We start from the raw sequence: 16,728 nt of genomic DNA on the forward strand, positions 1-16,728 counted from the left end.
TACACTTACACATATATGTTCACTTACATGTACTTATACAATCTTGCTCACAGAAGCATGCCATTTCTCCTGTAAGCTCAGAGGGATATATTATATAAAATCATTTATACACAGTCTTTGTACAACATTGACGACATCACCACAGCTCTTCTCTGATTGATCAAAATGACGTGTTACAGACAGGTTACAACTCCTCTCAGTCTACCTCATGCTCATGGTTAGAGATTAAGAGATTCTAAGAAAATCAGGAAATTTGGACATTGAAGATGAATTTACATTTTATTTAATAAACATAACACACTGGCACACCGCAGGGAAAAATGTGCAGAGTCACTGTGGGGGAGGGTTTTGGATTGCATGGTGGAGCAGACCGCCTTAATTGAGAACATACCCGATCTTGGAATTTTCCACAGACCTCCATTCTCAGGCAATGGAACGTAGTAGATTTGCTTCATGCTGCATCCAGTTGTATAAATTGTATCAGCCTATGGTGTACCGGCCAACTTGACGCCATTATTACCTACTTTACAGTGTGTACTTGTACTTTTTAGTAAGAATACATTTGTTTAAAGATATTTAACCAACTTCATTTGTACATGAGATCATCTTCTTTTGTGACTAGCAGTATAAGAAGCTGTGGCCAAAACAATAGAAACACATTTCAATGCAATGCAATCAAATAAGAGCTGCTGAATGACCTATAAATGATGGTATGTGTATATATATATACATACACAGCTTTACGGCACACAGAAACACTAATTATCAGAATGATAGTGGAACATTAGAGAACTGACTATGATGTTCTGGTAAATACAGTGGAAGTCAAGGTTACACTGAAGAACTTCAGAAAAACCCACCAGTGAAGAAAAGACAGAGGAAATAAAAGTGCTGGGAGTTGTCAGTTTGAGAAGAATGCGTTTGTGACACTGGGTGTTCTTTCTTGCTGTTGTTTTCATATGTCATATGTCATTACAAGTGTAGAGATGAGTTGAAGGAATTATGGGATTCTGAGAAACAGTTCCTAACATGTACATCTGAATACAAATTCCATATTTGATGTTATAATAGACTAATTACTCTGATAACCTCCATATAGAATCTGCATTTTTTCTTGCTCTCAGTCATAATAAAGCAGTTGGGTGGGTTATATATGGCGCACTTGTTAATTACTGTTTTACACTGCTTTCCGTTTGTTTGTGACTGTGCCAATGTGATCTGGAGTGCATGAAAGGCATTAATGAGCTTGCCCAGGTCAGATTTGTCTTTTCACTTTAAATTTGCTGTTGGAAATTGAGTTTGACACATAATTGATGCCAATTGAGGATATTTCGTTAAAGATCAAATTTCATTAAAGTGCACATATTGTTCTTTTATTTTTTTTTCTAAGTGATATATCTAGGTGCAGGTGAATGGTCTGTTGAGTTAGAAAGGCCAAAGGGAGTCCTCTGCCACAGAGAGCACTGTTCCTGAAGAGGCTGAAACGCCTTGTTTTTTTTCAAGCCGGAATCCACTGCGATGTTTGTAAACCACCATTTTTAAATCTTTCGCATTCCTGGCTTTATTTTCCAATAAGTGTCTACATCACTTAGTGAAATTTCCACATACAGTTTTGATAATGATGTGGAGATATTACATAACTACATGAAATATGTACAATCTCCATATAATCTCCATACGGACACCCAGATTTAGCTGTTGGTCAGTGTTAGCCCACCGAAAGTGATCTTGTTTGTTTACTTAACTGTAGGCTATCTTTAAAGGTACAGTCGCTCACACTGTAGAGCCCCATATTTATATCCAGCACACTGTCATACAGTTAACAGCTGAGTTACAAAACATGTGTGTGGCACTTTTGAGACTTGAGGGAGCAGCTCAAGCATTAACTGTTCATTCACATGCTCCTCTGAAGGTCTGTGTGTTCATGTGCCTTACAGTCAGAATGATCTCTCAGATATTTGCATGATAATGATAAAAGAAAAAGGCTGAGGTGTCACATATAGATCTTTGAAAATGTATGCATGTTAATCATAAAAAACATCTGCATTGGTTACAAAGTATGGTGTTATAGGTGCTTTTGAGAGATGTAGTCTCTTGTAGTGACCAAAGTGTATTTGACAAGCTCAAATTAGCAACCATGAAATTGTGATGATTTTTGTGATTACATCAGACACTCTGCAACTCGTTGAGTTAGATGGCGTTCACATAATTCGCACAGTCGGAAACTCTATTTTTTCTATCAAATCAAATGAACGCACAATAACACTAACCTCACTTCTTACAGTGAGTCAGATGACACCTCAGAACTGGCTGCAGCTAGAGGAGCTGGAGGGTTTATATTCTTACATTTGGACAGGACAGAGGGAGTAGCTGTTTCCCCCTGCGTTCACTGTTTAGGCTAAGCTAGGCTAACTGTCTTTGAGTGCCAGCTACATATTTGTAGGTATTTTGAGATATTTTTAGAAATATGCTTATTCAATTTCATGCTGACATTTTTCCAATAAAAATAAAGCTACAGCAATGGGACTTTTAGCTTAACTTAGCAGGGAGAAAAATCCAGTGACTGATCTGCAGCAAGTACCAACCTAACTCTCAACCTAACCCTATCTAATCTCTGACTCCAGAGCTGCAGGATAACAACAACTAGTTCTATTATTATTATTAAAAATAATACTTTTTGATATCATTAAAAACATCTTTGCACTCTTACTGTTTTTTTTATAACTAGTCAGAACAGAAACCTGATGGTGCACACATGTTCCTGGTCCCTCTCCCCCTCTCCTCCCCCTCCAGCCTATTTCTCTCTCTTTGCTCCCCTCTTTTCCACCCATCTCTTCTATCCTCCCCATTTTTCCCTGCTCACATGGAGTCTGGTTCTGCTGGAGGGTTCTTCCAGTTAATGAGGGAGTTTTTGAGGGAACTGTTGGGTTTGTCAATACATTTTAAGGTTATTATATTATTAATAATATTATTATGATTTGGCACTATACAAATAAAATTGAATTGAATTGAAGTGAATTCAACCCTTACCCAAGCTTGACTCAGTACGAGGACCCCAGAAGTGGAGAATCAGTTGTCATTGCCATTGTTGTGCATACAGTGTTCTTTTGATTGACAACACTTTAGTTGATGAACCACAGCTGCTAGAGCACTGGTCCCCTGTTAAATGAAAGTGTATTAGTATGGAATGCATTGTGTGTCTTTTGCACCAATTTCAAGACTACAATTCTTCTGTCTCTGAATAGTACACATGCCAAGTGTGAATTCATTTAAATGAATGGTTCTTGAGATATGTGAGCCACAGACAGACAGACAGACCGAGATTTCTGAAAACATTAGATGGATAGCTAATGCTCGCGGTGGTACCTTGTACTCCAAAAGAAAAGTGCCAGTAGGTTTTTAAAAGGAGTCTCTTACAACAAAATCTTTTGAGTGTCTTCATAAATGGTTTGTATTTATATAGCACTTTTCTAGTCTTGATGACCACTCAAAGTGCTTTACAGTACAGTTTGCCATTCACCCATTCACATACACATTCATACATGTGCATCTATTAGCAGCCCTTTTTGTTCTATGGGGGGCCATTCAGGGTTCCGCATCTTGCCCAAGGACACTTAGGCATGCAGATGGGGAAGACTGGGGATCGAACTGCATAAGCTATTACATCACAACCAAAGAAAGCGTTAACTCATCCTGTCTTCAGCTGACCACACGCTTTGAGGCAAACAGGAACATCTTAAATCTGTCCCATGCTGGTTTTCTCTGAGCACGGGATAGTATGTGGTTCAGAAAAACTCAGTGTAAAGAACATAGAGCCTGTCTAAAACATATCAACATTAAATGCATTAAAAGATGTATAATCTGCTTATCTCAGAATTCCTATGAAGAAACTCCAAAGATACAGCTAAACTGCCACTGAAGTGTTTTATGTTATTCTAGTTACATCTGGCTCACAGGCATGGTGGCTCTGCCTGGTCCTCACTAACCCTGTGCTTACTTGTGTGACCTTTGCCATTATCTTTGTGGCCGTAGAATGGGGGATGGTTTTGACTTCACGGTTCCTAAAGGTCTTGAAATGGGGGGATTGTAAACTGCATGATGGGGTTGGACAGTGGGGGAGGAGAAGACGTGACAAGAGGACCACAGAAGTGAACTATCAACTAAGAAAACCAGAAAATAGCTGTTTTTATTTTACTCTATTCAGATTAAATGAGGGAAAAAACAAAGCTAGTTAAAGGTTTTGCTGTGCCATGACAAAAATGAGCTCCCAGGCAAATTTTTCTTGAAACAACAAAAACAAAATGCAGACGTAGCAGATATGTGTACACACACGTAAAAGAGAACTCTGTGTCTCAGCTGCGGAGAGGCAACTTGACACCAGGGACTTTGGTTAAACAGGATAAGAGGAATACAAAAACCTGCAGGGAAGGAGTGTCTAGTCTCGTCTTGTCAGCCAAACACAGAGGAGAAAAACAAGTCAAGCTTTGACCCATTGTTTACGTCTTATCGTACTCACTTTGGTTTTTCAGTTTCCTAAATAACAAAATGCAATCGGTTCGCAGACATTGTGCACACTTTTGAAAAACATATTTTTGTCCAAGCTGTAGATGGGAGGTTAAGGATAAGAGGAAAAAAAGTGTTCAGGGAAGGAAGGTCTAGTCAGGTGAACACTGAGGAGAAAAACAGGTAAAGCTTTGACACATGTTTACAACTTCTCATGTTTGCAGCAATGGATACAAGACAAACCTCCCTGGCATGGGTTTCTGTTTTTAATGTGTCATCATTGTGACGTAAATCATTTAAATGAGAGGGCGCTTGTGAGTGGCTCCTCGGAGAGAAATGTCAAAGAAATGATAACACAAAACATTCCACCGTCATACATCACAACATTATTGACTGTAACAGACCTTATTAAATAGAACTCCCCTTATGCTTGGGGTACCCATGGCCAATGAAACCTTAAATCTTACATCTGGCTGGCACTTACAGGATTCTTGGCTGATCCATTCACAATTTGCCAGCTCTACGGCGACGTCCAGACTCATACCTTTTATTTTCAAAACGCTTCATTTTAGCTACATTTACACGTGGCATCCACACTCCTCTGAAATTTCAGCAAAATCACTAAAACAGAATTTTGGAAACGCTGCTGACCCCATTTTAGTTTTAGATCTCAGCTAGACTTTAGCAAACAATAAACACAGACAGAGCTGTCACCATCAGAGGTGAATGCAACATGGATAATGAACACTGAATTTGTTGTCTAGCTGCTGCACAGTTAAATTAGCCTTTATAAAGCCTTAAGAATGCCGCTACTATACAAACACACAGGAGACAAATTATTACTTCAGTGATCTGCTACAATTCCCTTGTTCACGTCAAAGTCCTTTGCTCGTAGACCGTCATGTGACATCGTGTTTTCAGGTATGTACGTAAGGACAGAGATCCTTTCTGATAAGAGCTGAAACTTTTGCTTGACTCTTGCCATGACTTGTGATCAGCTCCCTGCTCCATGTGTAAAAAAAAACACATAGATCACAGTTTCTGTTTAATAATAATAACAATAAACTATTTTAACCAGCTGGAGGCAACATACATTTCCTATACTTAGTCTGCTGGAAATTAAAAGGACAAAAAGAAACCTCTGAATGTGGTCTGAATGATCAGATCTCAATGCAACATGCACCTGCAGCCATGAAGGGCCACGAAAATTGAAGGGAGTTAAAATTCCAAAGATGGTTAAGGGTTGGAGCAGGGTTATAGATGTGGACTCAGACTCTCCTATGCTAACAAATGATCACTGCAAATGATAATTGTTTGAAGGAGGCGTGGTGTGTCGGGTTGGCTGCAGCAGGATATTTCTGGATGCATTTAAAATTGTACCGTGAGCTGCCCACTTATTATTTCATTTCCACCAACAAGTGAATCCAGATATAAAAACACACACTTGAAAAAAGCCGATGTAGCTATTACTGATTCATTTGCAGGCAGCAGCCGACCCCCCTGTGGTTGTGAAGTGGCAGACGTCATAAATTGCCAGACGTCTTAAGTGTCTCTAAATTGGGAAAACACCTTGAATTCAGTATGACAACATTGCAGCAGACTGAACATTATATATTGTTTACAAAAGCCATACAAAAGTGTAAAAAAAAAAAGGATTTATGTGCTGCTTTTCTTGTCCAGTAAATCCAGGAATCTTGTTGACAGATTATACCCCCCTTTTTCAGTCTTTATGCCTAACCAAGCAAACAGCCTCCTGACTGCTGCCTCATGTCTACCATACAGACAGAGATTGTGACTTTCTCCGAGGTCTCTGCATTTCCCCCCCGGTTAAAGGGTTAGTTTTGAAGTTTTTACTCACTCTTGTTGAGGGTCAGAGGGCAGAGGACTTCACACCATCTGAGGCCCTATGAGGCAAATTTTGATTTGGGAATTTGGGCTGTAAAAAAACAAAATTTGATCGATTGATTAAGTAGAAAATAAATTATAGTGATATCAACCTTCTCATGTCATCTAAACAATTTAGCATTTTAGCTTGCTGCTATAAATGTAAAACAAAATAGTCATTTACTAATCCTATGAAATGAGGATATGTTTGTATTAACATTATATTTTGTGTCTTAAAAGCAATTATCCTCAGTCCCGTCGCTTTGGCCTCTCTCATGTTTCTTATCAGTGGGTCAGCTGGGGTGCACGTGCAGCAGGATGGACACACTCACAAGCTCACAAAGAATCTCCTTGTCCAACTACTCTGAGCTTTTTTTCGCGTGTGTGTTGAATTTGTTTGTAACCTGACTTCAACCATACTGCCTCCAATTAGCTACAGAAAGTCTTCAAGAGAGTGTATCCAATCTACTAGTCAAGAGCAGATTAAAACCGCCACGTTTGTTGTTTTGAAATGCTGATGACGTTTGTCACGATTGGAGGTGGTCTGATCTGTGTCCATGCTCCTCTGTCCGGGGTCCTCTAACCTCTCAGTCCAACCGTGCAGCTCTGCTTTCACAGCTGCTTAAGTTTCCGAACACCGAGCCAACCATGCTGCGATACAAGCCATTACAATACATGTCCCCAAAACCACCGCTGTAGGGTGAGTGGGTGGGGGGTGCTGTGTAGGGGAGGCAGCACAGCCAGACTGCTGTCACCAGTGATAGTGGTGATAGCAGGGGCTTAAGAGTTCTGCAGCTGAGGAGAATGGGTTCATGTGATGAGATTAGACCAAACGCACAAATGATGGTGCTTCATTCGCTGTTTGGACTTAAGGTATCTGATTAGGTCTCAAGCCTCTGATTGAATTGTTGTACAGAAGCCTTTTCATTAACAAAAAAAAAAGAAAAAAAGTCTGTTGTGCGACGAGAAGGTCAAAGTGCAATTATGCAGTGCATCTTGATATGTGACACGACACTGGACTTTTTTTTTTAAATGCCGCAGTCTGGGTCTGTAAACTCTTTGTTCTTTGTACTATACATACTCTTGACCTGCCTGTTGTTATGTAATACCCTGGCATGGAGCACCACCCCGCCTTTCTTCCACACACCAGATTGCCAGAGTGTGGACTCCGGCTGCCATGGAAACAAGGCTCAAGGCGTTAGGTTTTTCTGCATGTGCCCCGTCCGCTTTGTCTAGTTTATCTGCCCAGGTTATCTCCTCAGAAAAATCAATGTTTATCCTCCTAATGTGGCTTAAATTACACACTCACACTTTCATAGCCCTCTGTACAAACAGTGCCACGAGGTTAAATAACATGGAGAGGAGGAACAAATGTAATGCAATAGCTCTGAATAGGTTGTGTAACAGTAAACATTTTGATGTCCACTTCCTCAGGCATTTAGAGGAAGTGATTCTTCCAATGTCTTTGCATTGTGTCTCTCTGCTGTACTAAAAAGAGACCACATGTCTAATGATATGTCTCTTTGTAAAGGGACTCTCTTTAAAAAAGGACTAAGACTGACCTGAGTTTGGCTCGTGGACATGATTGGGGAGGTCAGTTTCACATGATAGGACTCATTTGGGAGTGAGCCAAATCAGATTTGTTATGTTCTCAGACTGCTGTCAAATATATTGCTGCGAGCAAATACCACTGCATGCACCAAATCTGCATAGCTTTGTCTCAACAGATTTCCTATTCAGATAAGGACAAATAAAAGAAAAACAATGGGTATGCTTCCAAAATAGAAACAGAGTTTTCAAAGCTATCCACAGTGTGTCGTACATGTGTTCTTTTTGTGAGAGACTTGCTGACAGGAGTGCTAGTTTCTGGTTTCAGTTTTTAGTTTCACCCACGTTTAGGCAGAAAAAAAACACTTGGTAAAGTAAAGGTACATGGTTTGGGTTAAAATAAACCCTTTCACACTGTTAACAAAGTGCAAAGGCTTTCAGGCACAAAATAAAACATATCCCATGTGTTGCCACCCCACAGTGTTCACAAGACTCTGCTCCCCAGAGAGGGATGTGCCCACTCACTCCGCACCTTTCCACAGCAACCTGTTTTTCTCCGGCACACCCTCCCACAGGTGCAGTCACTCGACACTGGCAATGAAGTTAGGTGCTTGTTGTCCAGTCCAGTACAGTCCACACACGCACGCACACACACACACACACACACACACACACACACACACACACACACACACACACACACACACACACACACACACACCTACATTTGACACTGAAAGAAGCCAGCAGGTAACTTGTGATTCACCTGTTCACCTCTATAACATCTCACCAGGCATGTTTTTACACCAGGTAAAACATGGCATGCTACATTCTTTTCTGGCCCATATGTTGGCTTCAATTATTCTTTGTCCTGTCACTGAGGCTTGTATCAGACACATGAGCTTCTAATGAAGATAACACCACAGATTTCGCCCCCCCCCCCCCCCACCAGCTACTGTGTAAAACCTGCTTCTGGTTGTTGTGATGTCTCACTAAAGGTCACTTGGAAAAAACACAATAGAAGAGATAGAGCGTGAGACTGAACTTTTACCAGAGAGTTTATTTTAGGACACACTGTCACCCCACTGATACCAGTGATCCCAGTACACAGCCCTGAGAACTAAAATATACAATGAAACATAAACATTAGTTCTTGTCAAATTTAGGGTCAATTAAAAACAAGGTATCAAAGTTATGGTAATAGCAATAAGTTCAACTATATATGTTTATTTGAATGCATTGTGGACTCAAAAATACGCTCTTCACAATCAGAGTGGACACAATAATCTTTGTGATGAATTTCCAAACTTGTTTGTTTTTAAACCTAATTCTTGTGATTTTAAAGTTAGAGTGAATTCCAACGGCTGGAGAAAATGAGAAGTAGAGACGCTTGTGGTAAATGTGTAAGAGGTGGGCTGAGAATAACACAAATAAACCTGCAGAAATTCTAAACTGAAAAATGGTTTTGCTGAGGAAATAAGGCAGCCCAGAAGATAAAGCAGGTTGTCCACTAACCAGAATATCGACCATCTCCCCCATGACACTAAGTCTCCTTGGGCAAGGTACTGAACCCCAAATTGCCCCTGACGGTTGTGTTTGATTGATGTATGACAGAAACGTGTATATATACTGGGTGAATGGGTTAATGGGAGAACTCTACTGTGAAACCCTATGAGTTGGCGTCAAGAATAAAAAAACATGCGAAATAAATACAGACCATTATACCATTAAAGTCTGGCATCAGCACTTAAAAGTTTGGAACCTGGCAAGTTTGTATTTTGTTTTTTTCTTAATATTTTGGCAAAACATGTTGGTCCTGAAAGCCAACCTGTTTTCAAATCTAGTTTGTGATTATAAACTGAGAGCAACTGTTGACTTCAGGTGAAACTAGAGACAATCACGACACTGAAATAACTTCAGCCTGGTGAGGAGCACTGTATGCATGTGCTTTTAAATGTCAACATTGAATAATCAGTCTTAAATTAAGTTGACTAATTAGTTAAAGTGCTTATATAACTCTGACAACCTAACATAATGGTATTTGTTACCTTGACTAAGGCAACACAGTGGGGCGTCTAATTGCTCAGACTGAATGAATCATCATCTGAGATTTTACTAGGAATTCTCCCTCCTCCTACTTCTTTCCTGTCCTACTTTTAGAACTAGTTCTAAGGTGGTACAGACATGTCAAAACAACGTACCAGAAAGGCAGGTACATGCACTATTTTAATGTTTGCCAGAGATGTGCAAACATGTTTTCTTATGAACTTTTTAATTATTCTACACACAAGGGTGTGGATTTGCTTTTGTCTCAATTAACAACCATCTGTTGAACATTACAGTGCATTTCCTCTTCATGCCTGTCACACTTCAGTTCCACTTCACCTCAGCTGACAGTCTGGATGTGACTCCATCAGACTACAATTGGTCAGATGTAAAAATGTTAGCTGTTTATTTAAGATCTTTAGCAAGTGAGAATCACAAGTGAAGACAACTTAAATTTAGTATTTAAAAAAACATACAAACACAGATTGGCTATAATGACCTTTAACTATCTACAACATGATAAAACCACTGTTGAGACAGCGGCCATGACAGCTAAGAACATTCAAACACCATTGGGATCCTTTAGGTCAGAGTTATAAGATTCACAGCAACATTTGATTTTCTCATTAGTACAAGTTAAAACACGACAATCATGTACTTCTTGACATATTATCAGCTACCATGACAGGATAAACTAAACAGACAGAAAGGCAGTGTTTACGTAGGAGGTGGAGACTTTCTGCATTCAACTGAAAGACTGCAGAAATACCTCATCGTTTCATCATTCAAGAAAAGAAGTTCAGAAAGGGAAAGACTGATCTGTAGAGTCTTGAAAAAGACACATGGTTACAAACAGTACTCAGTACAGTGGCTCTTTGTCTATTAGACTGTTCATTTGCTGTAATCTGTGGGCTCCTCTCCTTCTTCTTTGAGTAAACATGTGCGCACCAGAGCCTCTGTGACAATGTAAGGATCGCAGTTGGCCGATGGACGACGGTCCTCGAAGTAGCCCTTCTTATCCTGCCCCACTGCCCGGGGGATGCGGATGCTGGCGCCACGGTTGGCCACGCCGGCTGAGAATGCGTCTATGTTTGAGGTTTCGTGATGACCAGTGAGGCGTCTAGCATTGTCCAGGCCGCCCTTGGGGTCGTAGGCGCGGATGTGATACATGTGTCTCTTTGACAGCCTTTCAATTGACTCTTCAATGACCCTGTGAATAACAGAGGGGGCTTAGGAACACACTCACAACACAAATGCAAAAATCATACCTTTGTGAGACACAATTTAACATTTAATGAAAACGCATCCTTACTTCAGTCCACCATCTTCTCGCATTTCCTTCGTGCTGAAGTTGGTGTGGCAGCCAGCACCATTCCAGTTCCCTGAGATAGGCTTCGGGTCAAAGGACGCCACCACGCCAAAATCCTCACAGACCCTGTGAAGGATGAAACGAGCAATCCACAGGTGGTCCCCCATGTTGATACCTTCACAGGGCCCAACCTGGAACTCCCACTGAAACACACAGACAGTATTATTAACTGATTATTAAAAGGGTTTAAATATTTGAAGCTTTAAAATGCCATAAGTGTGGGACAATAGAAAAATAAGACGACGGGGCAATACCTGAGCTGGCATGACTTCAGCATTGGTTCCACAGATCTGAACCCCTGCATACAGACAGGCTCTGTAGTGAGCTTCCACTACGTCTCGTCCATATGCCTTATCGGCTCCAACACCACAATAATAAGGCCCTAACCGGGAGGAAAGACACTAAATATTAAACTCTCTGCAGGCCTTTAAGATTTCTAATGTACTGAGACAAAAAAGGCAGACACTCACCCTGGGGACCTGGGAAGCCGTTGGAGGGCCAGCCAAAGGGGTGTCCATCTGTGCCCAGGATCGTGTACTCCTGCTCCATACCAAACCACGGCTGACTGTTATCCACCATGGCCATGATCTTTCTACAGGTGTGACGCAGGTTGGTCTCTGTTGGGAGAGAGCCAACATGAGCTGACTTGAAATACAAGACATCTTCAGCTGCAGAGACGCTCCGTTTTGGTTCTTTTCCTGCTCACCTGCTGGCTTGTGGTTGTACTTGAGAACTTCACAGAGCACCAGCTTGTTGGGGTCTTTCCTGAACGGGTCTCTGAACATAGCTGCAGGGATCAGGTACATGTCGCTGTTGGAGCCCTCTGACTGGTAGGTGCTGGAGCCGTCAAAGTTCCACTCAGGAAGGTCTGACAGTGGAAAACAACCGAAATCATTGATCTATCACATAGCTTGAAACAAGTATTCACTCACAGTTTTACTACATGATGTTTTGAACGTCAGTATGGATCATATCATCACCTTCAATCGTCTTGGGCTCAGAATCTAAAGTTCTGGTCTTGCAGCGGAGCCCTTCTCCGGACCCATCGATCCAGATGTAAATAGCTTGTACCTTGTCTCCTTGAGGGAGACTCATGTACTGCTGCTTCACAGCTTTGTTCAGCTTTGAACTCGCTGATGTGGCCATTTTTGTTGACCCCAAAACCTACAGGAGAGAAGGGGGCACATGCTAATGTGTGAGCCAAACAAAAGAAGAAAAAAAACACACAGCTCAGACAATGGAGGTTCCTGACTGACAAGGAAACGCTCCAGGACAGTAACTACATCATGACAAATTATTTATAGGATTCAGACATGTTTATATATTACTGTAAGTCAAATCTTCAAGTTGGAATAAACATTAACACATTGTAACATTGTATTATTTACGAAAGAGGAAAGTAAACATCTGAATAAAGAAACAAAGGGAACAGCTCTCTTACCTGATGTTAAGAGTAGAAAAATATCACAGGCTTCAGACGTGAGTGCGTAAATGGGAGGTCGTGGTGAGGCTTTCTATTGTTGGTCATTCCTGCTCAAAGCTCCTGCTCCACGCTGGGTTTATACAACTGCAGAGCATCAGCAGCCGCCTCTGATTGGCTGAGAGATAAACGTCACCAGGTTGTGATGAGGAAATGCGGGAGTTAACACCTCCCCCCCCCAAACCGAACACACACACACACACACACACATTTATAACCCCCTCCCACGCAGAGAAAATATTTTCACCATCCTTTGATCACAATGTGCAAAATTCAGACAGAAAGTGAAAGCATTTGATAAAAGCCCTTTCCTTCAATCACAAAGTCAGACATGGTTAGAGTCACACACTGAGACCATCTGTGAATGAGATAAACAAGTGACAAACAACGAATGCGCCCCCTAGTGGCCCCAACTCCATTTTCTCTGATAAATAAAAACAAATAGAAATGCAGCAGTGCTCTAAGAAACAAATGCACTTCATGGCACTTTAAATTCTATAAAACTTCAATTGGCTAACATGGATATATAAATAGCAAATGAACATCAAAAATAAGAAGAAAATAATAGCTAAATTATACTATACTGCAGTATATCTCACTACACTACACCTCACCACGCTGTGCTATACTATACTATACACCACACAGAACTATACTACACTGCACTCTATTATGCTACACTACATTACGTTATGCTATACTATAGTATACTATACTGTGCCATAAGTGTCAAGGGGATGTGGTTAGTTTGAAACTTGTACTCTACGTGGTTGGCTCTAGAGCATACTGAATGTTGTCATGTATTGATAAAACAATGAGTGAATTGTTTTAATGCAAAATTAATGTTTCTCCACTCAAGGACAAAATACACAAACCAAGACGCTCCTGTTACAATATATCTCCATCCATATGTGGGCATCGAGACTTTAAAGCTAAAGGGTGAAATATTAGCTCCATGCTTTTTGATATTGGACCTGTGATTAATATTCCTCCACAATGAATCCTACAAGTTTCTTTATATTTCCTGTTGAATGTTCTTCATCTTTCTCTGTGGTGTTCTCCCGATTATCTTGTCTGACTATGTTATTCAGTTATGGAATACCAATTTATAGTGTGACAGAATTTCAGAGTTTCCCTTAAGTACTTAGGTTGAGGTTTTTATTGCTTATAGTTGTCATACATCACGTGAATTTTTAAAAATGGATTGTGGGTATTTTCTTAGCAGATGTCTGAGTAACAGCCCTGTGCTCGAAATATCATCACAGTGAATATTATCCTTCAATGGGAGATCTGATGTGGATTTCCTCTTTTTTCAAATGTTCTGTGATATTTTGCTAATGCACAACCCACCAATAGTATTTTACTGGATGTTTGTTGTTCCAATTGTTTTCTTAACTACTGGGCACACTGTAGTCTGCCAGTTTAATAATCCCTCATAACATTTAAGATAAGGCTTCTATATTTGATTCTATATTTGCTCAAAAACATAAAACTAACTTCTGGAACAACACGTTCTGATGTCACTGTTAGGTTTACACTTCTGAATTCATTTGTATATTCAGGTCATGAAATCCTAAGACTGTCTTCTCACCCACATAGGTTATCATCAAAAATCAAATAATGCGTTGTAACCAAATAAAAAATATTTGCTGTAAATCTTTGTTGTGTATGTCACACTCTTTATTTCATTTGGCAGCTGTTCATCAGCAATAACAAATAAGAATTAGATGAGGAATTTGGCTCTGATCAGGGTTTTTGTACTATTCAGCAGATTACTGGCTCCTCTAAAACAAGTCTGTCCACTTACAGTTGGTTGAACAAAGGCCACACTCACGACAGCTAACGAAGGTTTCATTCTTCATTGGCACAGACACATCTTTCGGTTTAAATATCGCACAGCAACAGAGAGATTAAGAAATGTGATGTCTCAGATATGTTTTTACTTGTCTCCCTGCACAGCAGCACACAAGATTTGTTTCCTGCTCGAGGCAGGTCTGAGGTCAGCTCATAGTGTATCATGTGCTGAAATCCCAAAGCTGAGGACTGACACAAAGCTACACAGGCAAACTAAGGCCATTTAAATTTAAATTGTGTGAAATGGAACCAATTATAGTGCAAACGCGACAGAATTGTTCTACCTTGAAAATCATACATAAGAATGTATGTGGTTTGAATCCCCCTCAGTGTGAAATGTAGGTGAAAGGGATCTATTGGCAGAAATTAAATATAAATAGTGTGTTTCAATAGTGAGTAATCATTACAATTATATAAATAGTTGTTTCTTTTCCCTAGAATGAGCCCTTTATATTCAAATACGTTATATTTACATCCTCTCTATGGAGGCCACCATGTTTTTAACATTAGCCCAGACTGGACAAACTAAACACCTTTTCAGTTTTTATGACAACTAAAGTCTACCACAGGTTCTTTTTCATGTTTGGAAGGGGAGGGTGAGGTGAGGGGTGTTCAGATGCAACATGAAACTTCCAAACTAGAAGATTTAGGTGACAGGGATCTTTTGGCAGAAATTTAATATTAAATAATCTTAGCAACGTTCTCAACAGTGTGTTTCATCTAAATTGTACAAATTGTTGTTTCTTACCCTGGAATTGCCCCTTTATATTTAAATACTTTATATTTACATCAGGAGGGGGTCCTCTCTATGGAAGCCACCATGTTTTTTAAAGTCGTCCAGACTGGACAAACCAAATACCTTTTGAGTTTTCATAAAAATTGAAGGCTAACACATGTTTTTTTTATGTTCGGAAGGGGAGGGTAAGGTGAGGTATACTCAGCTGTAACATGCAAATTCACCACTAAATTCTACACACTGAACCTTTAAAGGCTTGACTATAGACCAACTTTTTTCTGAGGCTTCTGACTGCCCTTGGCTAAGACTTATTTATTTGTTAGTTTTTAGCCTGTTTAGCCTATTTGTATGCCAAAGGTTTGCTCTGTGTCTTAATCTATGGCTTTTAGTATTCCTTGATTTATTTTTTATCCTCTCTTATTCAATTGCTATTTTATTGTACAGCACTTTGTTGAACTCTGTTGCGTATAAATGTGCTTTATAAATAAACTTGCTTTGATTGGAAACATTTGCTCAAACTTGTCCAGTGAAATTCTACAGAAGAGTATTAGGGCCACTGTGGAAAAAAAGTTCTGAGTTTTTTCTCAGAATTCTGGGTTTAAAGTCAGAAGTATGGGTGCCTGTAGGAAACCTTCAGGGGTGCACTAGAGTGGAGACAGCAAATGTAAACATGAATATCTTTACATGAATGTGCAACAATTCCAAGAAAAAAATCCCTTTTGCCTTTAATGTATTAACTTTGAAAAATGAAAGTAAAACAAACTTTCAAACAGTAAAAATAATATGACAGTTACAATGAGCTAACATTTAGAATCATTGAAGAATTTTGGTGGCCCATTAATTTTCTTGTAAAATTAAGATCATCCATCCGTACATTCAGGGCCATCATTTAATATTTGAAAAGTTATGATTTCTCTTAATTAAAAAAAAAAAACCGAGTTCCTGCATAACCAATACAACACAATTAGGAAATGCTTCACAGCAGTAAGAGAAGAGGTATGTTCAAACTTAAACAAAAGTGCATTGCAGGTGAGGAAAGAAAGACCTGACTTATAATGAAATAAAAATAAAATAATGCTCAACAAGCCTACACCTCCAAAGTAAAACTAGTGTAAACCTTTGCATTGAGACAAGGGAGTGGCTGTTGTTTATGAGGTTGTAAATAATGTGTGGAGTTGTCAGGAATGAAAAAAACACTTGGTTTGCCAAACCTCAAATTATCTTCACTGTTTTTGCTTTCAGTGTCTCTCTGCTGGCAGTCAAACTGGTGAATGAAGCAGTGCCAAACCAGAGTGTCTCCACTTTGAT

General features: G+C 39.8%; 1 protein-coding gene across 1 annotated transcript; it reads right to left on the reverse strand.

Moving 5' to 3' along the window:
- Positions 1–10,363: 10,363 nt before the first annotated feature.
- On the reverse strand, positions 10,364–12,947 carry glulb (glutamate-ammonia ligase (glutamine synthase) b). Its single transcript, XM_020081254.2, has 7 exons — positions 12,792–12,947; positions 12,331–12,514; positions 12,057–12,218; positions 11,821–11,967; positions 11,605–11,732; positions 11,294–11,493; positions 10,364–11,191 (listed from the first exon to the last, which is right to left on the reverse strand). The coding sequence occupies exons 2-7, from the start codon at positions 12,494–12,496 to the stop codon at positions 10,873–10,875; spliced, it is 1,122 nt and encodes a 373-aa protein (XP_019936813.1). The 5' UTR covers positions 12,497–12,514; positions 12,792–12,947; the 3' UTR covers positions 10,364–10,872.
- Positions 12,948–16,728: the final 3,781 nt, after the last annotated feature.

This window comes from Paralichthys olivaceus, chromosome 3 (assembly GCF_024713975.1).
Source record: "Paralichthys olivaceus isolate ysfri-2021 chromosome 3, ASM2471397v2, whole genome shotgun sequence".
NCBI classification, from domain to species: Eukaryota; Metazoa; Chordata; class Actinopteri; order Pleuronectiformes; family Paralichthyidae; genus Paralichthys; species Paralichthys olivaceus.

Bases quoted from the DNA above. Each gene is read 5' to 3' on its own strand.
- glulb (XM_020081254.2), bottom strand. From the start codon at position 12,496: ATGGCCACATCAGCGAGTTCAAAGCTGAACAAAGCTGTGAAGCAGCAG. The intron at 12,219-12,330 runs GTGATGATATGA...TTCCACTGTCAG, and splicing joins TGAGCCCAAGACGATTGAAG to ACCTTCCTGAGTGGAACTTT. The intron at 11,192-11,293 runs GTAAGGATGCGT...TGTTATTCACAG, and splicing joins CGAGAAGATGGTGGACTGAA to GGTCATTGAAGAGTCAATTG.